This window comes from Epinephelus lanceolatus, chromosome 2, assembly GCF_041903045.1.
Source record: "Epinephelus lanceolatus isolate andai-2023 chromosome 2, ASM4190304v1, whole genome shotgun sequence".
NCBI lineage: Eukaryota > Metazoa > Chordata > Actinopteri > Perciformes > Serranidae > Epinephelus > Epinephelus lanceolatus.
Genome location: NC_135735.1, coordinates 8,401,878 through 8,428,456, shown reverse-complemented (window position 1 = coordinate 8,428,456; position 26,579 = coordinate 8,401,878). Strand labels below are relative to the sequence as shown.

Genomic DNA, 26,579 nt, shown 5'->3' with positions numbered 1-26,579 from the left:
GGCATCGTTAGGCAAGACATGAAGCGGAACTCACCAGAGTCATAAAAAAGAAGGAATGCCCAAAAGATCATTTACTTTTAATCAATAATAATAATGGTCAGAATGATAGGTTTAATTATTTTACAACAGCCGCTGATGTCAGTTCTCCCACGCTGAGCACCAGAATGACCTGTTTTCCTAATCAGCACTTTTCTGCCCATGCATTTTTAACTTATCTAACTCGCCCCCAGTGACATGGTGTCAATAACCACGTATAAAAATAACATTATAACTCATATTAAAGCTGAACATTTTTAGAATACATCAATTTTAAAGGGACAGTTCACCCTCAAATCAAACATACATTTTTCTCCTCTCACCTGTACTGTCATTTATCAGCCTCAATTGTTTTGGTGTGAGTCTCAGAGAGTTGGAGATGTTGGCTGTAGAGATGTCTGCCTTCTCTCCAGTATAATGAAACTACATGGCACTCTGCTTGTGGTGCTCAAAAGAACCCCCCAAAATACATTTAAATACCTCAACAGCAGTGTCTCTTTCCAGAAATCACAACCCAGTTTATCAAGATAATCCACAGACCTTGTTGTGAGCAGTTTCATGTAGGAACTATTTTATTTATACTGAACCACACCCACCAGCTGTATCACTGTGCAGAAGGAAGTATGCATCTACTGCTAACTTACCTAGCACCACTGAGCTAGCTAATGTAACATCTCAGTTGAGGAAGGACAACGTTAATGTTTAGATCTCATGCTGTCACAAGCAGGAGCCTCTTGTCCATGGGTAGATTAGGGCTGCACTGACTGGTTACTTTTTCTCAGTTAATCTAACAATTGTTTTTTCGCTTAGTCAATTAATCATCTACTGAATCACTACCTTAGGTGATGTATGGAGTTTAAGTGAAATCTACAGGAACAAATTCTGCCTATTGATAATCCACTCTGCCTGTATGAGCAGTGTGTGACGGCCATGCTGAACTGCTCACAACGGCTCACAGGTGTGCAGTGTTCAACATTATCACGCTTGTGTGGGGACAAGTAAACGGTACGGCGCTTTCTTGCTGCTATGCTGACGAAGCACTCCGGGATGCTTTCACTTCACAGGAGCTGTAGTACTCCTGTGATAAGCCATTTGAGTTGCAGCTTGTTCTCCAGAGAAATACATGCTTTGACCGGTTGCGACTTGCCAACATACGTTTTGCAAATGGACGTATTTCTGTAATTGATAATGTTGATTAATTGCCTCAGCTGTAGAGCAGATGCACGTCTTCTTCTGCGCTGTGATATTGTTTGTGTGTGAAGGTTGGTATGAAGTAAATAGTTTCTTCTAGACCTCAACAGATACTGGATTTTTGGGGTTGATGCCAATCCCAATATTAGGGAGTAAATAATGTCAGATATCTATATATTGGCTGATTGGCCTACATGTACTTGATACAAAGACACGTAATAAAGATATATTACAGTTAACAATAAACTTTCATACAGTAAGATTTTCAGTATGGGTGTGGTCTGAGAAGTCATTGTTAGGACCTGTCTTTATTTTTCCACAGCAACCCAAAAATCATTCATGTGGATACCACCTGACATGTTCCACCCACTCAATCACCGTTGCAGACCAAGTACCTCCCCTCATGGCAACAGTACTCCCCAATGGCAGTGGCCCCCCAGCAGAAAAAAGCACCATGCCACACTACAAATACTATTTAGAAATGACCCGTGGAGCGTGACGAAAAGCTCAAGGTGTCGACCTGGCTTCTAAATTTCCCAGGTCCCAATCTGCTCAAGGATTCTTGTGATGTGCCGGTACCCCAGATGTTCCCCTAATCCAAGGTGGGGCCTCCATGGATGGGACTTGGCTCTGACCTGTCGAGGCATGGACACAGGATCTCTGGGAGTGTCCTGTGGTGTCTGGCACCAGTGCGTTGGTGGCAGATCCATTTAGTTGTGAAGTGGGAGAATGGCACGTGCCACAGATGCTCATTCAGATTGGGATCTGGGGAATTTGGAGGCCAAGTTGACACTTTGAGGTCTTTGTCACATTCCTTGGGCCATTCCTGAGCAATGTTTGTAGTGTGGCATGGTGCATTATCCTGCTGGGGGGCCACTGCCATGGGGGAGTACTGTTGCCATGAGGGGGGGTACTTGGTCTGCAACGGTGTTTGAGTGGGTGGAACATGTCAGGTTGTATCCACATGAATGCCAGAACCAAAGCTTTCCCAGCAGAACAATGCATTGGAACAAAATAATCAAAGTTCACCTGTCAGTGGTTTTAATGTTTTGGCTGATCAGTGTTTATACCAATGACTTTTTTTTTTTTTTTTTTTGGTGAGCTTTGAGCACCACAAGCCAGGTGCCATCTAGTTCCATTAAATTCAAGAGAAGGCAGACATCTCTAAGGCCGATCCTCCAACACTCTGCAGCTCACACCATACCAATCTATACAGATAAAGAGCACTACAGGTAAGAGGAAAAGCATGTACTTTTGATTACTGGGTGAACTGTCCCTTATTTTTGGAGTTATTTTATCTTTACTTTCAACCTCCATCCTCAAACTCCACTCTCTGAAAGTGATTTATGCAGTTAAACATCACTACACACAACGATTCATTAGATAATTTAGATGCTATTTTTCTACTCAGTGTTTGACATTGCAGGGTTTAAATTATTCAGATGAGAGAGAGACCAGTAGTTAAAAGTTATCAAACCTACAAAAAAATACATGTTATAAACAAGAAAATCAATCAAAATCATCACTCATTTTTTTTTCTTCTGTTACTTACCTTATCCAGTGCTGTCTTCTCCAGTTCTTCCTTTGCTATAGTTAACTTGTGCTCCAGGTCCATTAGCTGCTGCCCCTGCAGGAAGACATGACTTTTGAATCACCGCAACCCTTTTTGTTCTGTGCACACAAAGCTTTTCTTAGTCCCCACCTCGTCTCCCCAGCACTATCAATAACACCGATCTATAGCTCAAAGGATTCAGACGCCTCTTTATTATTTTGTCGATCATCACTTTTGTCCCAACTTTTTAAAACCTGTATTATGACTCCTTACACACCCACACACATATTTTTTTTTTTTTTTGGCTTAGGTTCTGTCAGACACTTGCATACTGTTCCAACATTTTGCTAGTGGGTGGAGCTAAATTTGTACCCTGCATAATCATACACATTGATCGAGTACTAAACCTTGTGTTGGGATTGAAATCGAATTAAGAGGTTAAATTGAGCAGGGGATCCAAACTGGAATCATACGCCTCCAAGATTACAATATATGTTTTATCAATGCTGGCACGTTTTTCTGATTGTTGCACATTCAAAACAGTGGAGTCAAACTAATGTTTCTATGCTACTAGAAACCGGCAGCAAGTTGTTCCAAAGCATAGTATAATTTTAAGAAGAAAAACTACAACTTTGCTGCTAATAGTGTTGTTAAAATGATAATTTTGAGTAAAGTCCTTTGCACACAGTCTGTTTTTTTTGTTGGAAATTGTTGTATGTCTAGAAATAAATATGACCCTCACATCGTGTCAATCACATTTACACATTAACTCCGTCATTAAAGTTTTCAGAACAGGTTAGATTTTCTTTATTTCTTTGCATCTGACAAAAGCCTTTAGAGAGCGGTTTGACCAAGAGGCAGTCAAGAAAATGTGGTGGGAGGGCAACGGGTCGCACAGTATCCTTTCATAACTCAGATAGCCTACTTTCATCAGGTCAGGTCAGTAATATTCAGATGGATGATGATGATGAGGAGGAGGAGGAGGAGGAGGAGGAGGAGGATGTGGACTGCACAGAGAGAGCGAATGTGTGAAGAGACAGAGGGAGGACAGCTCAGCCCCTTTATGTAGCCGCAGTGCCAAATGCAGGACACAGGGAGAGAGTGCTGACAGCCAGATAGGTATCTCCAGTGGAAAGAAGCACGGGAGGAAATTTGTCCTTTCATTTTGTCTCGTATTGCAAATTTTCACAATGAAAAGAACAATAATATACATCGGACTCAGACTTTTTCTTTTTCCAGATGACAGATTTTAAAAATAAAGTCAGTGTGCAAAGGCTCTCTAAGCAACACGGGTTTAGATTCAAGGAATGCCATGTATTTGACAGTCTATGCGCGAATGCCTCTGCTTCCCAACCAAGCAACAAGTCCATTACCAAGGGCAAATATTCTCCATTATAATAATATTAGCACTACTCAGGCAGGCTTAGCACATTTTTTCTTTGGCTAAGAAAATAGTTACACAATGGAGCTTTTACACACCTGATTCACACCCTTTTCCACTGCACAAAAAAACTTGCCAACACCTGCTAACATCTGGGTTTTTAATGTAATGGGAAAGGCTGCAAGCGGCATTCACATCTGGTCAAATGACTCTGCGGTAGTCAGGGCAATTTATCAGGAGTGGAAATCACCACAGGAAATTATTCTAGCAGGCTACCAAAACGTATATTTGTATTTGTAATATTAATAATTTCTATGATAACAAAATAGATACTCTGTGTCTGAGTAATGCTATAATATTGCCACACAAAAATATTGCGATACTATGCCATATCGATTTTTTGCCCTCACCCCTAGTATTTATCACCTCTGGCTCTGATCGGCATTGATGGAAACACATCAACCGGGTGAACGTGCTTCTTTTAGACCCTTAACTGGCGACCTGCGATGACCCACCACCACAAAATACCGTCCACCTCTGTCCAAAAGATGCTAAAACATCATTTCAAATTAGTTTGCATCGAATTTTAAATAAAAAGACATAACCACTGTAGTTTTCACTGGCCTTCATGCTACTACATTTAAGACTAGACTTAAGACTTTCCTCTTTGATAAAGCTTATAGTTAGGGCTGGCTCAGGCTTGCCCTGTACCAGCCCCTAGTTAGGCTGACTTAGGCCTAGTCTGCTGGAGGACCCCCTATAATACACCGGGCACCTTCTCTCCTTCTCTCTCTCTCTCTCTCTCGTATTCTATTACTGCATCTTGCTAACTCGGCCATTCTGGATGTCACTAACTCGGCTTCTTCTCCGGAGCCTTTGTGCTCCACTGTCTCTCAGATTAACTCATATTGCAGTGGTGCCTGGACAGCGTGACGTGTGTGGTTGTGCTGCTGCCGTGGTCCTGCCAGATGCCTCCTGCTGCTGCTGCCATCATTAGTCATTAGTCATACTTCTACTGTTATTATACACATATGATTATTGTCACACATGTATACTGCCAGATATTAATACATACTTTCAACATATTGTACCACAGTAGCCAGAACTATAACTATAATATTATTACTTTCAATAATGTTGTTGTAAGCTACTGTCATTACCTGCATCTCTCTCTCTCTGTCTCATTGTGTCATACGGTTTACTGTTAATTTATTATGCTGATCTGTTCTGTACGACATCTATTGCACGTCTGTCCGTCCTGGAAGAGGGATCCCTCCTCAGTTGCTCTTCCTGAGGTTTCTACCGTTTTTTTCCCCGTTAAAGGGTTTTTTGGGGAGTTTTTCCTTATCCGCTGCAAGGGTCATAAGGACAGAGGGATGTTGTATGCTGTAAAGCCCTGTGAGGCAAATTGTGATTTGTGATATTGGGCTTTATAAATAAAATTGATTGATTGAATTGACTTCCTACAGTTTACCAACCTGTTTTCTGGCCTGTCTGTGACATCACACATGACACACCAAAAAAACAAGCCATGTACACAGGTCTGGTCTTCTAGCAATGGGAAACCTGAGTACACGTGCTAGTTTTGGTGGGAAAAGGCTATGTGTTTCTACACTGTATTCAGACACAGAGATAATGAAACAGTTGTATTGATACTGAAAACCTGTGAAAGCCTACCTTCTTCCCCACACAGAAAATTGATCAGGAATAAGTAAGGGAATCAATAAAGAAACGGACTGAAAAGCCAAATCAATAATGGCACTGGTATCAGTGAAATCTTATCAAAGCCCTCCCTAACCTTGTGTGTAATATTTGTTTTATGTGCTCAATGAATCCCTTGCGTCTTTACCCCAGAGAGCACTAGGGTCTCGTGAACCTTCACAATGGTAGCTGCGTTCTGTTGATACAATCGTTTGATTTAGGTGCTAAATGCTTTGTCGCATAATGCCTCTGGTCTGTTTCATGGAACACAGAAAAGACCAGGATCCAGAGGGTATGTGGAATCAGATGAGCATAAGTTCATTCAAAACCACATTAAAAAAAGATCACATCTGTCCTTTAGACAGAAGAAAGATTTAATCTAGACAGTTATAAGAGGAGACCCCCTGGAACCATCAAAGCCCTTAATGAGCAGATCATTGCTGGAGTTTAATCCCCGAGCTGAACAACACACAAATAAGCTTTTTTTGTCAGTAAATGAGCCAATATAACCCCATATGAGGATCAACAGAGCTCCCTCTGAGGAGTCTTTTATTATTGATAAACTCATTAGCAGCAAGAACAGAAACTTGTATTGGATAATTTGCATGTGGTCTGTGTGAAACTGGCCTAAGTGTTGGACTTTGAGCTGTGAACTTTTATTAGGTGTCTTTTACTGGCATCTCAAAATGAAAAACTGCAAACGGGAACACCCAAGGTCAGCGAACCCACAAACAGCATCCACAATCTCCGGAGAAAAAAGTGTTTGAAATTTCAGAAATGGATGACGAGGCTGATAGATGTTTTTAGGGGAGTTTTAAAGACTTATTTGGTACCTCGGTGAGTTCTGGGACACTTGGCATGGGACACATCTCATTTTCATCTCGATCTCTGCCTGCAAAGAGGTGATTCTGATGATGAACATGTCTGTCACTTCTACCACTCGACAGGGGCAGCTGAAAGGATGTTAAAATTTTCCCTGACAGATGAGTCGAGCAGTGACAGTCAAGGACAGGGCAACATTTACCATTATGGCTTTTCAAAGAAGCCAAAGAATCAAGTCTTTCCCACAGAAGATCTTTTTTCCATTTACAGTGAGTTTGCCCAAAGTCATTTGTAGCTGTCGGGCTGCGCTCAGGGGGGAATCCAAAAGGTAATAAAGTTTGAAGAACAGTTCTTTAATCATCAACACAAAGGCTTATATATAATCTCTTTGTGGCAAATGGCAAATGAAAGGCATAAGTATTCGCTGATACATGTTTGAATTATTTCCAGCATAATGGGATACTGAAGGTTACTGATAAAAATGGTCCAATTTTGAAGAGACTTGTGACATATTATTAGATATTTTTCATTAAAGTACTGGCAATGGACATTTTAATATGGTATTACAATCGGGCTGCACTTAAACCATAAATGTTTCTGCGTATGTATATGTGCGTGGTTCAGAGGAAATATTGTAAAAGTGCTGCGTTTAAGAATGTGTAGACTGCTGAATGATTCATGAGTCCAGGCTGGACTGGCTCACAAACACAAAGAAAACAAATGCAGTCTTGTCTTTAGAATTGTAGGATCTGAGGACTGTGTGTACGTGCATGCATGCGGATGTGTAGCATTACAGTAGTGAGTCATTACCATCCATTACACAGTGCATCATCATTGGATAGTCCTCTGAGGACTGCGGGCGCATGGCCACTGACCCAGAAATGCTGACTTTCAGGGTTAGTGCCTCCAAGTCTAAAGCTTCATATTGCTGTGCTGAATCCATTACAGAGGTGTGGGGTCAGTGGGGTACTAGCCACTCTGCTAGACGAGGCAGGCAGCTACATCAAGCCGTCATTTTTCTTTTCAGTTTTTTTTTTTTTTTTTTCTAAAATGGAGGAGAAACAGCTCTAGGGGTAAATTTAAAAGTGGACTGACGGAGTGAAGAAGATGTGAAGGCTTGAATACGGCTCCTCTGCCAAAAATATTGTCTCGTAGGGAAACGCAGGGAAGGCACTGTCAGTTCCTCTGAAGTTTTTAATGTTTTGGCTGAGCAAGTGAAGGGGAACCTGCCTGTGTGTAGTGTTTATAGTTATGTACTGGGACTGCATAGTTTGGATCCACTGAGTTGGGTCTCTTTTTAAGATGTCCTTCAAATCGGAGGGCTATTAATGGAAAATCATCCACTGAAGAAAAAACTGACAATACTGGCTCCGTCTGTGGCACTGTAGGTGCAGTATGTCCTTATTTTGTGAACCTGCATTATCGACCAAGTCACTGTGTAGTTTACAAAAACTTCTGGGTAGAAACCCACACATCACTTACGTAAGATGAAACAGCACTGAGCAAACGCTGCCTGAATTGTTTTAGCTCCCTAAAATAAATTAATATCAGTTTAAGGGAACAGTGTGTCAGATTAAGGGATATTTAGTGGCATGTAGCGGACAGGGACCGGTTGCACAAAACACCTTAAGTTCTCCCCTCAAGTATGACACTTAAGGCTTACTTTCTTCTTAGCTGAGGGACTTGCACAGAATCCCTGAAAGGCTTCCTTAGTAAAGGAAAAATGTTAACTCATTTACTGTGTTGAAAGACAGCGATTAAAGTTTCCATGGAGATTGTTTGTTTGCTTGGACTCTGCTTGGATTTTTGTGACGCCTGTTGTCATCTCACAAAGTTGGCTTTTAGCTAGATAGTGAAAATAATGGCAGAAGAAAGAAGACAAGAAAACCATATTGGTCAGAGGAGGAAAAGATGATACTTCTAGAGGAATACGATAATAGAAAGCACAAACTACAAAGTAAATTTGATTCCAAAATACCAGAGAACAGAAAACGGCTGTAGGAATTGCAACAAAGATTAATTCAGTCAAATCTGAAGTGTAAAATCAACAGTGTATCCACTGGGTTCTCCTGGTCGCAGAACTCTCCTCTCAGGGTGTGTTAGTGTTTTTCATTTATCACCATAAACTGGATCATGTTGCAGTTAAGTTGGAGTCAGAGGTACCTTAGGTTTTTTTTTTTTTTACCTTGCTTTGGTTGCTAAGGTCTTTTGTGGAACAGTCTAAGGATTACTTAAGACAAGGAGAAAACCATAAATACTTAAGTGAACATATTAAGGAAATCTTATGAAGACTTAAGGGTGTTTTGTGCAACCAATTTTATTTTGAGGAAACCTTAACTAGGACATCATGCAAAGTCTTAACTTTATGTGTTTTGTGCAACCAGCTGAAACTTTTAGAATTCCTTCAGTGTTCATTGTTCAGGAGATTTTTACTTGGAGCCGAATCATCTGCAGACCTAGGGTCTCATTTATAAACATGTATGCACAAAACGAGGCCTCAAAGAGTTTTACGCCACTTCCCACACAAAAGCTGTGATTCATAAAAACAGACTTGATAAGAGAAACTTTGACCCATGCTTACGAACATTTTGTAGGAGGGAAATTGATTGTAGAAATTGTTGAATATTTTTTGGCATACACCTTTTTAAGCTTTTCTCTGTCCGTACATTTTTATCCTACGCATTTTTTTATAAATAAAACCCCAGGGGAATAAAACCGGTAGAAATACTGAATAAAGCAGTTTCATGTTACAAATCAATATTTTTCTGATGCTTTCATCACAGGGGAGCTTCTAACTATCGAGCCAGTGTTTGATTTGTTTGTTGTGGGCTACTGTAGAGACATGGTGATTTCCATTAACAAGGAAGGCTCATTCTAAGGTAAGAAACACATAGCGGTTCTTATTTTTGGGTAATTGTACACAAAAGAAAATATACGTATTGTACTATTTTCCATTTCTGCTAATACATCTATCTAAATCCTACACACTGGACCTTTAAGTTAGAATATTTTTACTGCTTTACCTTGCTGACAGACAGCCCTTTCAGACGGATAACTGAAACCGTCATCTCAAATCCACCAGACTCCATTAACAAAAACAAATTTAGTTCGTAGACAGGGGAGTTGGTCGACCACTGACTTGATCAGTTAGTGTGTGAGGTAAAGCAGAGAAAATATTCCAAATATAGCGTACACTAGGGCTGTGCCATATCATGTAGTGTAATACCAGTATAATTTATAATATGATATGAAAAATTCATATTGTGATACTTGCGATATTTCAACTTGTTGACATGTTGATGTTATACTGTTACCCATGGAAACAAAAAGCATGGCTGAAGCGAAATTATTATAGACTCTGCGGTGGTTCCAAAAAGAGGAGCAGCTTCAGTAGTGTGGAATAAACTGTGGCGTCCTGAATGTTTTATGAACAGCCCCGGACTTCTCAGACTCTTTTAGTGACTTACTGCTCAGAGGGAACTCATTCAGCGGCTCCTCTGGCAGCAGCACAGCGTCCCTCCCTCTCCTCTCTCACCGTGCGCACACAGGAGTCGGTGTCGTCAAGTGATTTTGTCATAAACCTTTGGTAATGTAAACCTACGTGACGCTCGCAGCTTGACAATAAACTACATATATGTGACTGTGTAATAGTTGTGGTATCATAACAGCCTGTCACAGGTTACAGCGTGATGGTTAGAGGAGAAATGGCAGAGCATAAAGGTCCAGGTGGAAAAAAAAAAAGGATTTTACTAAAAGAAGGAAATCACCTGTTGATTTATATATATAGATCCCAGAGGACATTTTTTGTATTTGGGAGCTGTTTAAATGTGAAATTTGTGGAGGATTTTATTTTATTTAACTATTAATATTGTAACAGAATCTGAATCTCACTCTGAATTACTGTTGTTGTTCACAAACTAAAGAAATGAGAAATCATTTTTGTTTTTACTGAATATTTGAAGGTAAACTGTAAAACTATATCACTTATTTTGTGGCAATTATGTGTTATTAAAGCCACAGTGTGTAGGAATTTCTCCCATCTAACGTTGAAATCATATATTGCATTCAAACAGATGCCGCACTCTAGTGCCTCACTGTTTCAAACACGTATTGCAACAACTGTAGCCGCTGTGTACCAAAAAGCTATAACACTGATGAAACCATGTCATCCGATACTACATGGAGTATTCATTCAGGCTCCTACACAGACACACGCGACGTGAGTTGACAAACCCCCTCCTCACCATGCTGGCTGTGTTTACAACGTAGGACTGTTGGGGCGGATGTAAATTGAAACAATCTGATCACGTCTTGTCCTTTGACAACTGACAAGTGGCTCAACCTCACACACCTCATCCCTCTCCTCGCATTACTGCGCCACTAACAGCTGTTAGTGGCCAGCGGCACTACTGCCGCATAACAAAGTCCCACTCTTTGAGCATAATGTAGGATCATGTATTATGCAGCATCACGGGAGACGGAATCCTTCTCGCCAAGAAAGTGCAAAAGGGAATCAAAAAGGCAGCACGACCGGCGAATTAAAAAAACAAGGGTCAGCATTGGGGTTGCCTTTCCCAGGTGGAGAGAGCTGCTGAAGGAGAAAGGTAATACAATCATAGGCCAGTGCTAACAGCGGCTAGCGGCTAACAGCTAACAGCGGCGCTGGCCTGTGATTGAATTACCATTCTCCCTCAGCAGCTCTCTCTACCTGGGAAAGGCTACCCCGATGTGGGCCTTCGTTTTTTTAATTCGCCGGTCACGCTGCTTTTTCTATTCCCTTTTGCGCTTTCTTGGCGACAAGGATTCCGTCTCCCATGATGCTGCATATGCAGGATCCTGCATTATGCTCAAAGAGTGGGACTTTATTTCAAATTTGCCAGGGTAGTAGCGAAGCGCCTCTTGCCCCTCTCCTTCGGCTCCTCAGTCACGCAGTGCTGGCCTGGCTCTCAACGAAAATGCAGAAGGCGGTGCTGTATGTCCCTTGCTGGCGGGTGTATTCTCAAGATGGTGAAACGTAATGGAACCCCACAGACGACTTACCCGCACAATGTACAAACAAATCCGAAATTCTCCTTTTACGAGAATAAGTCAGATTATTGGTGGAGGTAATAGTACACCAGTGATGATATATTTATGAATGCAGACATCAATTTTTGCCAATAAACAACTGAAAATATTACACAATGTCCCTTTAAGTTAATAATGTAATATTTTTACTAATTTGTCATATCTTCAAGAATATCATTATCGCAAAAATACCCTGAAATATTGTGATATTATTTTAGGTCCATATCGCCCACCCCGAGCGTACGATTTAACTGATAATGATATTTTTAGGTGGCTAAAATACATTTTGCTGTGCATTGCTTAGCTTCTGTGCTGGAAAATTTGGTTTGTCAAAGACAAGAACGAAGCAACAGAGTACATAAAATAAGCACAACAGAAACGTCAGATAGATTGGACCAGCATGTATCTTTAAATGTTACAGTCATGGCTTAATAAATGACAACAGAAATAAACAAGTTTACCAATCTCACATCTCTGCAATTCAAATGAATTGCCAGTTGTCTATCCGGATGGAAGTGACTGTTGTTAGCGTGACATCACAGTAATTCGATCCACTGCAGTTTTTCAGAACTGTACTCTTTGCTGTTTTTATGGTTTCACAAGTCTTTTTTATTTCATGGCCATACCTGTCAGCTCTAAGAAAGACTGAATGGTTCCCAAGATAAAAATAATTAGGTTTTGAGGTTTCTTCATTTTGCTCTGTGTCCAGTGTTGTAAGCTTGTTGTGTCTTTGTGTACTGTGACACTGTGCTGCAAAATGCAGTTTGATATGGTACAACAGCCGTCATAACCAATTCAATTGCCTCCTGGTCAAGGTGCCTTGACTGACATCCCCCTGTGAGGCTGATGACATTTCCGAATCTTGAGTGACTCTTCTCTACTTCCTGCTCCCTCGCCCCCCTCTGGGCTTTTGATCACAGCATAAGTGGAATACATATGAGTTCAGGAATAGCAAGAGGGCTCAGGGAGGGTCGGAGGGATATGATGCATTTCCCCCTGACCTTTCTTTGAGGGGGAAAAAAAAAAAAAAAACCTGACTGACATCTCCCAAAGTCGACTGTTTTTTAAAGACAAAGAGTGCGATGAAATTAGCCTTATCCATTTGCAACTGCAAATAATCAAAGACCCTTATGTTCTAAAGGTCCACGTGAAATGTTTGGTGACATTGAGCAATAACGTTGTGTTTTGTGAGTGACTGATGCAATTTAGAGACGCTGATTTACAAGCAGTGACACCAACCAAACAAGTCAATGCATCCATCATTCAGAGGCTAGAAATAGAACAAGGAACAGGACATGCAGGGACAATATATTCAGGCGTTGGGCGAGAAGCATAAAATTCAACCCGTGAGGATTGAGTCCTTTTTATTCATTTACGTCTGACATGGCTTTAGGAATGATGGGTCTGAAGGATCACAACACACATTTAAGAAATGACATTACAGGCCATTGTGGCAGAAATGTCGACTGACATTTTAACACTGCAAACAAGGCCTGAAAGGTCAGTCCATGTACGAGTAAATGCCAATAAATATTACGTAAGCCCTCCGATCTAAGACACAAGGGGCAGTGGAGGGTGTACGGGTGGGCAACAATACTGATGGGTTTCTTATTTGCTGCTGTTTATATTGTGCTTGCAGAGGAAGTATGTGACGGAGGAGACAAATTTTTTAAGCCCATTATATATGGTACCACTGAATCGTGGTGACACATGGTGTCATCTGTAATTTGCGTCTTGAGGATTCCCTTATATGGCCTAATGCATAATTCTGTATCAGCGTCACCCACCGCTGTCCATGTCATTTATCCACATACCTCCATGACTGAAAAGGACAGGATGGATTTTGCAGGGGGGAAATCAGAGGACAGGACAAACAGTATGTGGACTAAGCGTTGGCCAATTGGCTTAGCACGCTGCTGACTGGGAGGGACTTTGTAATTGCGTGCTGAATTAATTGGAGTACCTCCTGTGATGGGATCATCCTTTTCAAGGTGGTCTGAAGTACCTGTTTACCCCTGGTCTGGAGCTACTACAAAGCCACCCCCCGTCAGTTTGAACTTACCTTAAAAATTAAATCCTTTTTCCCGTACCGCAGTTCTTTCAGTTGAGCCTGGATTTTTTTGGACTGCAAGGGGAAGATAAGGAAATAAGTGTTAGCTTATTCAAATAGCGAAATTGGTTTTAGATCACGTAGCAGGATTCTGCCAGCTGCAGCAGAAGACTCCTTTGTGAGTGTTCCCTGGGCAAAGCTCTGGCTTAAAGCAAGGCTCTACTGAGAGGAAGAAAATATCAAATCTCCCCTTCACTGAACTGCATAGTCCACACAATGATGCAGTCATGCACTGGCTTCTTGCCCACTGTCTAAACCTGTATTCTCACTCCCACTACACACATTACTGCCGCCATCACCACACACATGCAGGTTCCTAGGTTACGGCAGGCTCCTGCCTGTCGGTAAGCAGCACACACACAAACAGAGCAGATCTTTACTGCCGCCCCCGAACAGACACAGTGACCAGCTCCGCCTGACATTCACTCTGCTGCTCCACATCAGTGGGCACATGGAACACAGAGGCGCTCTCCTAGATGGCTTGATACACAGCCATCCTCAAAGCTGCTCATGATGTGAGCATGAACACTGAAAGCCTCCACATGGGACTCTGCAGCAGTACAGAGGCTTTCTCTTTGTGTCTTCAGCGAGGCCAGGAGCCATTTTTATAGCGTTTCATGGCAAAGTCTTGCAGGACTGTAACTGTGATTAACTGGTATGCAGTTAAAATTCCCTCATTCGACTTGAACCACTGCAAAGTTTTAATGGAAAAGATTGATTCTGTGCATGATGCCTCAGCCATTACGTGAGTTTATTGGAGCTCATATGAGAGAACATTATAGTATCATAATAAAATTATAATTTTCAAAATCAATACATCTTCAGCCTGTTTACTGTTTATCTTCTTTCCCACCGATCTTTATCTCCTTCTGTCGGTCTCTTTTATCTATATTGTCTGTGAGTTTCCATCTACCTGTTTTTATGTTCATTATGTGCATAAAAAAACACAAGTGGGGAAAAAAAACCCAAATATCACAAAATGGTTTCATGGTTAGGTGAGGTGTAAAGGTTGGTGTTTCAGTAAATACAAAGACAAGACAAAGTGCATCAGAAACAGACATGTACATGTCACTTAAAAACTTCAGCTGCACCCATGAGAAAAAAAAGGAATCCAATATATGTGAATGGATAAGACTGTAACGTTCCTTAAAGGTCCAGCGGGTTAAAGTAATGGGGATCTAGCAGTGAGGATTGCGGATTGCAACCATCTTAAATTTCTCTTGGTTAGAATTCCTTCAGTGTTTATTATTCAGAGGGTTTTTACCGGGAGCGGACTTATCTGCAGAAGTGTCCTCCTCCAAAACAAACAGACCTGGTGATTAAAACCAGTAAAAACACTGAATAAATCAGTGTTTCTCCTGCAGATAGCCTGTTTGCCCATCACCTGCAAAGTGTCCTCACCGTATTTCTGATTCAAATGTTTAAGAGGTTTTTAATTATCCACATTATCTGCATCTGAACATTCCACAGGTCTCATCCTCTCCAAAACAAATGGACCTGGTGATTTAAACCTGGTAAAAACACAGATTAAGGGGCCGTACACATGACATGTCCTTAACCACCTGGAAAACACGAGGTCCGGCGCTGAGTGCTACCCTTGTGCCTTTTTTGTGCCAGCTTTCAAGAGTGCGAGGGCAGGTTGTGTCTGGGGTTGCTAAGCAACCTTAACAAGCACTGTTTCATTGCCTATTTACCTGAAAACCTGAGTGCAGAGCTGATCTTCTTCCAGGTACTGTTTATAAGAACAGGCGAAAAGCTGTGGCAGCCCTGAACTAAAATGATCAACTTCTCCTCCATATTTATCACAGACTTTTAGACATTTACAGAAGCGAAAGGTATCAGCCGGCTGTGATTGGTTTGTCCTTGTCACATGACATGTGGTGTGCCAAAAGGGCGCAGCTGTAGCGTTCTGAAAAATGGGTGCTCGGGAACGTGTGCGCACTGCTACAGTGACGCTTTGGGGTTTGAGTGTGCCTGCAGTGCATCTACTTTGAAAACAACAGATTTGCTGCAAAAAACGTGGCCATAACATGGTTGTCCGTTCCGGGATACTGGTACTGGAAACATGACAGTGCAACATGGAGATCTCTATAGACAAGGACCTGGTCTCTATGTAGATATAAATGGCTCATTCTCAGGTAACAAAAACACAACAATTCTTATTTTCAGGAGATTACACTAAAGAAGACAAACATATAACATTCTGTTTCTATAAATATATCCCCCAATACCTTACACACTGGACCTTTAATTTACGGCATGAAACAAAGAGAAATGTCTGGCGCTCTTTTCATTATTGTCATTTCCATGTGCACTCTTCCTCTTCAAAGATTTAATAGCGAGCGACTGGAGAAGAAACTGCATTTCCTGGAAATTCAGTTAAAATCTGCATAACGTTTGGATGGAGCCATGACTTATATCTTTCCCTCTACCTCTCTGTAGCTCTTTCTTATATCCATCTGCTATACTGTATATATATATCTTTCTTTCCATCCGAGTGTCTATCTATCTCTATAAACCTCTCTCACTCTTTCTATCTGTCTATCTCTATACTTCCTCGACACAGGCAGTAAAAATGTGACATGAGGTCTAATCTTTCACCAAAGCACAGTGAACACGACGCTGAAGGTCAAATTCACTTCAAAGGGTTTTGTGTACTTGACAAGCACCTGTGCCTTTTTCTTTTTATGAGATTCTTTATCTTGTTAATCCTCTTCCCAGGGTGCTTCCATGTCCCAAGACACTCATCTCTGTCATGTGTAAGTGGATTCAAGAATTGCATCCCGGGGCTCACCTCATAAAAGAATTGTAAGGTTAAATAAACACAGAGCTATCTTAAAAACTCCAGCTCACACAGGATGAGCCATATATTTGATTTGGTATCGTTGAGTGTGTTTCCTGTGGCCCAGGTCATGATATAAAACGTTAACAAATTAATTTTATTTGTATCAGTTAAGTGGAGCTTTTGAGATACTCTCTGGTAATGGAATGAATCATATTAAGAGGCTACAGAGTCACATGCCATGGAGTGTTAACTTATAAATGCAAATATCTGAGTCTCTAAATGTGCTGAGCTCTCAGACTTGCCAAAGCATTGGTCTATTATTTACTCAGAATAAATCATGTGAGCTGTCTCCTCGGCCCGAGAGAATCACAGCGGCATCTCTGCTTCGTTGTTCCTGATGGTTCACATCCTGCAAGGGTGGGACCTGCATTTCAAATAGTTACATACTGAACAAAATACAGCGACACAGTATTGTATAAGCTTGGTGTAGTTTTGCTAACTTTTTTTTAAAATATTCAAGTAATATATCACTATGAGTCATTGGTTTTGTGAAAATGGTGGCAGAACTGTCAAATATCAGCAGCCTGTCCCAAGGACAGACATGTTAATATGTGCGCAAGCACAGTATGTCTTTGACACTTATGTTCTGCTGGGTTTATCATTTATTTATTATTCGTAACAAGATCAGACAAATGGAGGATGCCAGATTCGGGAGGGATTCAGTCTTCTGAGATCATAATGTGTTTGTGATGTTTTAATGATTCATCCACTCTTGTTTAGTGCCAGTCCAACTAACTCTGCTAACTTAACTAATTTCCTATAAGTGAAAGTTTTGCTAAATTATTTTAGGGTCTTTAAAAACCTATTTTTAACCTTCGGTCCATTTGAGGACTAAACAACAAACTGTAAATACAAACAGACAAGTTGATTCGGCAAAGAGTCAAACAGCTTCTTATTTACACATGGAGCAGACACAGAGCACCATTAGCATTCATTTGCAGTCATGTTTGTGTGGACCCCACAAAAATTCACCAAGTCCTATATGCATTCTTCTTTTAGCTCCTAAAGGTACAGAAGAGGATTAGGGCCACACGTGAAGAATTGATTTGAGTTCTGAGTTTAAAGTCAGAACTCTGAGAATAAAGTGAGAACTCTATATTCTGTATTAAAATTTTGAATTTATTCTCTGAATTCTGATCTTAATCTTAAAACATGAATCCTGACTTTATTTTTCAGATTCTGATTTTGAACTCAGATCTCAAAAATAAATTCACATGAATTCTGGCTTAAACTATAAACAAAACAAACACAAAAATCACTTTACAATTCTAACTCCAAACTCAAAATTCTCAATTTATTCTCAGAATTTTGCAGTCAGTCATGTTTGTCTATCCGACAGATGTACCAAGTTCTGACTCAGAACTTGAATAAATTCTTCAAATGATCCTAACCCTCTTCCATAGGAGGGGAAATATCTTTCTCTTTAGTTGCTAAATGCTCCATTATATTCACCAGCTAGTTGCTAACTGTCTGTCAGTCGTTTGGTGCTGGTCAGTGTATAGTGAGTTTATCAAAGCTGGAAACAGCTGACTGCCACAGCTGGGAACAACCCTGATAAAAGCTGTAAAGTTGCTCGATGTAAAACTAAAACAATAAGCTGAAAGGCGCTAAAATCTAGAGCTGAAGGGAACTGCGGAGTCAGTTGACAAAGCAACGTAGGTTCATTTGTATGAGCAACACTTACATTAGTAGTCATTCTATCCATTATTAATGCATAAAACACTTATTAGTGCAGCTTTAAATGAGGATTTTAATTAAATTGACAACACATTTTAATCTCTGTACCAAAGCACCTGTTTTTGAACCTAAGGAAAAGCATGCATTGCCTTAGTGTTATTTTTCTTAAATCTAAAAGCAGCCAAATAATCCAAAATCTATACATCCTTACTTTTCTCTCTCTTCCTTTGCCTTACCTTGCCACATTTTATCCACTCAACTAAAAGACTTCATGCATTTTGTTCATGTCCAATTAACTAGCCTTTTTGTTTAATGCCGATTAGTTTTTCAAAAACAGATACTTTGCTCTTGGATTTTCAGACAGGGTCAATAAGTTAAAGCTGAACCGCACCATCCAGTTCTGCATCTAAAGACTCCAATAGTATAGCTTTACAGCCTTTAAGGGTTCCTCATTATCCGAGTTCAAATAGCCTACAGTATGTATGACAGTGTGAGTGTGTATGGGATTGGAAAAATGAAGATGATTAAAAGAAAAAGAATCTGTGAAAAAAAACAAAAAAAAAAAATAGAAGTACAATCGAGCCAAGACGGGCAAAGTTCGGTTTGGTCACGAAGCAATTTTGTCAGGTAGATGAGAAACTGTCAGAACTGTAATATGATTATGTATTTATAGGTCGTCGGTTTACTGTTGTCTTGTCTTTCTAAATTCCTGTTCAGTCTTTTTCATAGCACAGAAGCTGTCAAAGCTTTATGTCAAGAGGGACAACTCAGAATTGGCTGACACTGTTACTGAAAAACACTGGTTTATGTTTGACAAAGAACAGCTCTGTTTTGTATGTATGGTCTGTGCCCATAACTCAATGTACCGTAAATCCTCTCTGTGAGAGAACAACCACTCCACATGACATAAAAGCAGATACAAACAGTTGACATGACACCAGAGGGTGGTGGTAGGTGTGCACAAGTGCCCAGACACCCTCAGCATACATCTGTAAGTGCACTCGTAGCAGGAGCACCGCAGCATCACAGACCTGCAATATCTCCTTTCCCGTTTAAACAGATTGCCCTATTTGTGAAGTGTGTCTGATAGGTTGAAGCGTGCAAGCTGAGGCAGACCACTGACTGGCTGACAGCCAAAACTTACTGACTGAAGAATATATTTTATTTCAATCATTTCAGTCGGGTAATCTGATTTATTCAATGTGGATGGTGAATGAAGTGGAGCACAGTAATACGTCGGTCTTATTTAAAGGATCTGGTCTTGTATGCTTCCTGTGCACATAACTTACTGTAAAGAACAGCACTGAATCTGAGAGCACACAACATCTTCCTGAGTAACATTATCAAAGCTGCCAAACATCAAACATTCATATGTGTGAACTCATTTTATAACACATGGCATCTAACTACATATGCCATCTTTTTGCTGCTTCCTGATTGGATAGAAAAATCTAATGAATGCCTTAATGCTTGAAGATGCACACAAGGAGAGATGACCAGGACTTGGACCGACGCAGCTACTCAAAGTGTCAGTCTTTACAGGGCTCAGCAATAAGGATTGCCTGATCGCCCGTGGCAAGTAAATGCCACATTGGGCTAGTAAATCTAGTAACTCACTTTCCCAATCAGGCAAGTGGTAAAAAAAGAACGTAACACATTGTTTTTTTCCAGAGCTGATGATGGACATAGCAAAGGAGTCAGCCATCTCGCTGGCTTGTCATTTCTGTTGAGGGTTGAACATGCGCAGTACCAACAGGGCACTCGTGAGAAAGTGGTGGCATTGAGTTATCCTGGAAACAGGAGTTTAGTTGGATGGGGTTAGAGGATGTGGGTAAAATTCTAACTGTATTGCATAGGGCTGCCCCCTAATAGTCGAACAAATGTTAATCGACCTGAAAGGTCATTATTTGGCAGGATTTCATTGGTCACTTAGTCACAGAAAATAAATAAACAACAACAAAAAACACAAAAGTTGCGCCTTGTAAAAATAAATCTAAACTTATATGGCTGGACCATGTGGGAATTTAATCTGAAAGGACAGACACGGGAAGTGTCCACACTCAGCAGTCTGACAGGAGTCAGGTTAATTTCCAGGGCTGGTACCTGCGGTTATTCCACAGGCTAGTTAATAACATGTCGGGCAGGAAATCCAAAGTGTGGGATCATTTTGAGAAGGTGAAGGACGAACCCAAGGTGATATGTAAACTCATCTTCATTGGTCGACTACAAACATGACGTATCATGTGAAACATGGAAGTAGCTACATGCCCGTTAGCCCACAGCGTCATTAACAGGCGGCTCGCTCAGTGTGTGACGTGCACTTGTAGATAAAATATAGGCCTATATTAATGAAGGTTCATTAGTACAGTTTTGTATTTCTCTGTAATGTAGCACAGTGTTAACAATGTTACTAATACTATTCTTTCTCACACCTTCAACTCAAACCATTGTGTTGCCCCGCCCAAAATATATCATTTAATAATCAAATTAATATCGTAAACATGTGGGTGGCTATCTGGCAGGTTTGTTTTTCATGACAAGTAACTCAAAATAATTAAATAAAAAAATGTACAGAGGCAAGTAAAAATTGACTTTGGGCAAGTAGATTTTTGACCTGCTTGTAAATAAATAAATAATGTTGAACCCTGGGATAAACATCTTTCCTGACTTTTATCTCAAATCCAGACCTGATCTCACCATCTCTAGTCATACATCAGTTGTGCTGCACACATATTGCTGTCAAATTATCCACCAATTGTTTTTCTGATTAGATGCTTTGTCTATAAAGTGTCAGAAAAAAAAAGATGCCCATCGGGACGCCCAGTAGCTCACTTGGTAGAGCAGGGCCCGTGCACATAAGGCTGTGTCCGTGCCGCAGCAGCCGCGGGCTCAATTCCAACCTGCAGCCCCCCACCACATGCCGCCCTCACCCTCCCTACTCCTCCACTCCAAATCTTTCCTACCAAATAAAGGCAAGAATTCCGCCAAAAAACAAATACAGATGCCCATCACAGAAACATCTGACACTGTGGCATCCACCTCAGAGTTTCAGATGTCATTTGTTAAAGGGAAATTTTGGTTTATTTCAACCCGTCTCCTATCGTCCTAAATTTGTTTCAAGTGACTAGTGACATAGAAATAATAGTTAGCATGTTAGCCGTTAGCCTAGATACAGCCGTAGCGTCACACCTGTTAAAACGTAAGTGAACGGGCAACCTTCAAGTGCAAAGTTAGTCCACTAAACAAGCTTTTTTTCCACAAAGACCGCCTCATATCGTTAGGATAAATGTCAGAGAACATATAGAAAACGACATGTAAACGTGTTGTCTTACTTTACCGGTGTGCTGCCATGATTGTTTACCATTTAGCTCTGCTTTCCAAAGCGCGGCCGAAATATATCTCGCCAGCTCTAGATAAAGCCCAGCTGGATACTACTCCAGGTGGAGGTGTCTCGTCCTCGGTCACATCCAGACCTTGAAAATAAGGCTGCAACCGGTCCCATTCCTTGCAACAGAGGCATTCCTCTTCTGTGGGCACTGGGGCACAGCATTCACAGGTACACCACCAATCTCCAGAGCTACGCAGCCTTGCGGCAGCCATTGCTCCTCTCTCATCCTCTACCTGTTGCGCCTCTCTCTCTCTCCTCCTCCGTTCTTCAATTTCACGAAGCTCTTCGTCAGTGTATTCTGGCTCAAATAAATAAGGGCGGCCATCAAACTCCAATCAAATTCCTCCTCCACAAAGTCGAAGTCTGGCAAAAAGTCAGCCATTATTCTATAAATCTTTAATAAAATAAATGAATGAACTTTTCAGGCTACTGTCCGGTTCTGTCTTCCAGCTGTTGCTGCTTGTTCAAGCACGCTATGAGATCGCTGCTTGTTCTCGCGATATTTCGGCTGCGCTTTGGAAAGCAGAGCTAGAGGGATAAACAAACATGGCAGCACACCGGTAAAGTAAGACAACATGTTTACATGTCGTTTTCTATATGTTCTCTGACATTTATCCTAATGATATGATCTTTGTGGAAAAAAAGCTTGTTTAGTGGATTGACTTTGCACTTGAAGTTTGTCCGTTCACTTACGTTTTAACAGGTGTGACGCTACGGCTGTATCTAGGCTAACGGCTAACATGCTAACTATTATTTCTATGTCACTAGTCACTTGAAACAAATTTAGGACGATAGGAGACGGGTTGAAATAAACCAAAATTTCCCTTTAAACTACAATTAGTTTTAAATTCATGAAAATGTATGATTTTCATGCATTCTCATTTATCACCTTTCAACTGAATGGTCTTAAAGAAGTATTTCAATGCTGGAAAGATGGTCTTTTTATAAAACTGGGTTGTCTGTGCAGCAGACACATGCACATACTTTTGAAATTGGTGCTACATGACCAGAGAAAACCAAGGACAAGGTCTGTGGCATTTGCTTTTGCTAAAGATGTCGAAAAACCTACAGCTACCTGAATGCACTGCACCACACCAGACCAAAACACGTCTGTGCTGATGGAGGGCATAATACAATCTTGTCTGTTTTTTGACAAAGGAAACAATATGGCAGCTGGCTAATAGTCGACCAAATGTTAATCGACCTGAAAGGTCAATAGTTGGCAGGATTTCATTGGTGGCTTAGTCACAGAAAACAAATGATGGTGACAAATGATGTCGTATTAAAGTTAAACAGTGAGTAAAAATATGTTTCTGAAAACATTTTGAGTGAGAAATAGGCAACGCAGGACAGAATCTTGTTTCATATGTGATCAGCACTGCTTAATTTTACAGTTTGATCTGAGTTTGATCTGCGTTCAAGAGAGAAAGGGAGAGGGTCTTTTGATTTGGTCTGTCTTGATCCACTTCTGTACTCTTTGTGTCCGTGGTGGCGAGCATATGAAAATGCAGAATCACAGTGTGTAGTTTGAGCCGGATGACTTGGAGCGTGTCATCTGGCGGATTGGAGCTGGAAGATAGGCAGGGAGATCTGGGTGCTGGTTAGATGGAGGGAAGTTTACCACAGTTCAGTAACTCATACTACCCACACTTTTAAAATACAAAGCCAGTTGAAAATCAGCAAAGTATCCCTTTAATGAACTTAATAGATTCATTAATTGTCAAGTTGACCTTTGGGGTCTATATTAATAGCCTCCTATAACACTTTGACTAAAGTTAGTTTTGTTCCCTTTAAAAATGTCCTTTTACTGTGAGAAAAAAGATGAGTCCAAAGTACCTTTTTGTCAGTATTAGCCTCTGGTGATGTCATTTAAATGCATGCATGTATTTCTCCTTCTGGATGTAGCCTATCATGCTGCCTTGCACTTTGTAACTGGTGCCAGCTTCTATACACATTGTAAATTATATGAAATGGTTCAATGGACTTCACTGTGTTAAGAGGAAAAACCCATATATGGTCATTTTTTTATTGCAAAAGCTTTACTGGGTAAATTACCACAGTGCATGTCCAGTTTACTGACATATTACTCCAGTAGCTGTAACACTAGGTCAGCAGAAAAAAAAAATCACCTTATGGCACCAACCATCCGAACACAGCTGGATAAATCTGCCTTTTTCTTTCAAGCCCTGCAAGCTTGGAATGAGCTGTAAGGAATACTAAACCTTGAAACGTTGCCCTCTCTTGAAATGTTTAAAGGTATTTTAAAATCAGTTTTCAAAGAACAGAGTTATTGCTTCTAACAAGCGCCACTATTTGCCAGGATTCTTCTTTGCTTATGATGCCTGTATGTTTTGTGTCTGTTGCTGTGCTTTGCTTTTTATCTGTCCCCATTTGTATTCACTTGTGTTAGAAACTTTTTAATTTTGCTGCTTATCTTGATCAGGACTCCCTGACAGAGGAGGTATTGCATCTCAATAGCCCTTTTTACAGAGAGATCACACTATAGGGTCGCGACCAAGTCCGTTCTTTACACCCCTTTGCATTTTTACACAGACTAAACAACGGCGGAATCACGCCACTCCAGTGTATAATTTTAGACAGCATGCCGGCATCATGGAATTAAAAGAGGCGTGACATGTAACACAACAGCATCGGCCTCTATTATGACACTTATCATATGCTTCAGCAGAGCTTTATCAACAATAACAATGGCATAACATTGCAATAACAATCATGTATCATCCCTGTTACATGGCAGTTGATCTTGTCTTCAGCTCGGAGGGTAAGGTGCCTCTGGACCTCATTATTTTACCAATTTGCGGACAGTTTTTGTTGCTGTTCTTCTACCTGAGTTAGCCACTAGCACTATTGTTTACGGTACAGGACATCAGCTGATCTGCTAAACTGTCACTTGCCGCCGGTCTGCTGCTAACTTGTTAGGCTAATATGTAGCTGAAGGTTATGAGTTGCACCTCTACCTATGACAATGATAAAATAATAACACGTAGGATCTGTATTCTGAACCATGATGGCAAACTCTGCACATCATCAAAGGCAGCGCATTATAGCTCCAATCCTTCCGTTCTTATCTTTCACAATAAAAGCCCAAGGCATATAAACTGCATCACTGCTTACTAGAGGGAACTTATTCACATACTGAGACTGTGGTTGTTCATTGTATATTACACGTACTAGCATACTACGCAACACTGTTATTGAAAGAAGTCAATGTGGACTTGAGGACATGAACACCGGTTTCCTGGATAAAAGTCTTGTGCTTGTTTGACCCATGCATCACCCACCCTATAGAGACATCTTCCATCTTAATACAATATTATGCACTTTGTTGCTTTTTATACTGCATGATCTCACTTCCTCTGCTTCTGTAATAATTACTACTGCCACTAAGCGGACGCCGCTCAACAATTAATGTAAGCATACATCGCAATAACCTGCTTGCTGCTTACGTGGCCAATTATTTGTCAAGAGCCAGCTGCACAGAATGTACTTTACAACCCCCCTTTCTCTTTTACATACACACACACACACACACACACACACAAGCTTCCAAAGTCTATTAATAAATATATGCAAAGAATATTTGTTGAAATGACTGATGCTTAGTTATTAAAGACAATGTGTTCTCTTTGATTCATCGCCCCCAAATACACAAGATCATGCTGGCATCCTGCTCCATTCAAAAAGCCCTGTAGAATTAATTACATGAGGCCATTCACCTTGAAATCAGTCATTACAGAAAATCCTCCCAAATCCAGCGTATTATATTTTATCTGCATAAGGTTCAGGTTACTCAGTGTTTTCACTAAATCCTGATGCAAGAATGAAATGTTACTGTTGTGATAACACAGCTGAATTGGTGGAGGTGTAACAACACATACGATGTCTGTGCAGCAAAACCACACAGTTGTAGGAAACCGGTGATGAATTCAAGCTCATGAGGAAAAGATGCACAAGAGATTAAATGGCATCTCTAATGCCATGTGCCGTTCTCCCTCAGTGAACGGTCTTAACCTTGACTCAGGTTTTCTGAGCTATCAGATTTTTCCCTGAGGACATCACTGTCCGGTTCAGAAAGGTTGCATGACAGTTTTCCGATGAATCGGATAAAGAGCAAAACAACCAGATATGTATAGCAGGCAGCAGCAGCAGCAGAGAGCTGTGAGTTTCCTTTCCAATTTAAATGGACTGCTGAATTTGAGGAGTGTTTGTGATTGGTGAAGTGAACAAACACAGCTGAGTCAGGCCAGTGGCTGCCTGCCAGTGAGTTTCCTGACTGAACTTCTCTAAGCCTGTGATACATTTTTTCTTATTGACCTATCCCATTCATACGGTCATGTTTGAACATTCCACTATTGTCTTTCCAAACTGAATTTAGAAAAGAAATTGGCATGAAAAAGTGTTTCCATCCGTCCTGCCATGAAATGTCTCTGGGTTTACAAAATGTAACCATTCAGAATCATTTGAAATCATTTCAGTGCAAAATAATGACATCGACAACGAATCCTCGGATTGTCTTCACTGAAGCTGCGGCAAATGGGATAACAAGGCCAAGAGCCTCATTAGCCCCGTTAACCCTCACAGCCGCTAATAGAGTCCAAACTGCTCCTTATGCCCACATGGACAAAAAGAGTTTGAACTAGCAGACCGAATGACGTAGTAGCTGCATAACCAGTTTGACAGTTCTGTCACTGAGAAGGCTAAACATGACAAATGATAGTCATAATCAGTACAAAAAACAGCAGCACAATATTCAAACATGAGGCACAGTGCACCTTCATTATTATAGAC

At 40.8% G+C, this 26,579-nt stretch overlaps 1 protein-coding gene across 1 annotated transcript in view; it reads right to left on the bottom strand.

The window, feature by feature from the left end:
- Positions 1-26,579, bottom strand: part of luzp2 (leucine zipper protein 2) — a 267,448-nt gene that overhangs the window by 36,261 nt on the left and 204,608 nt on the right. Inside the window, exons 7-8 of the mRNA XM_033632390.2 lie at positions 13,813-13,875; positions 2,780-2,854 (exon numbers count right to left, since the gene is read on the bottom strand). Of these exons, the coding sequence (XP_033488281.1) occupies positions 2,780-2,854; positions 13,813-13,875 (138 nt within the window). The remainder of the gene's footprint in view (positions 1-2,779; positions 2,855-13,812; positions 13,876-26,579) is intronic.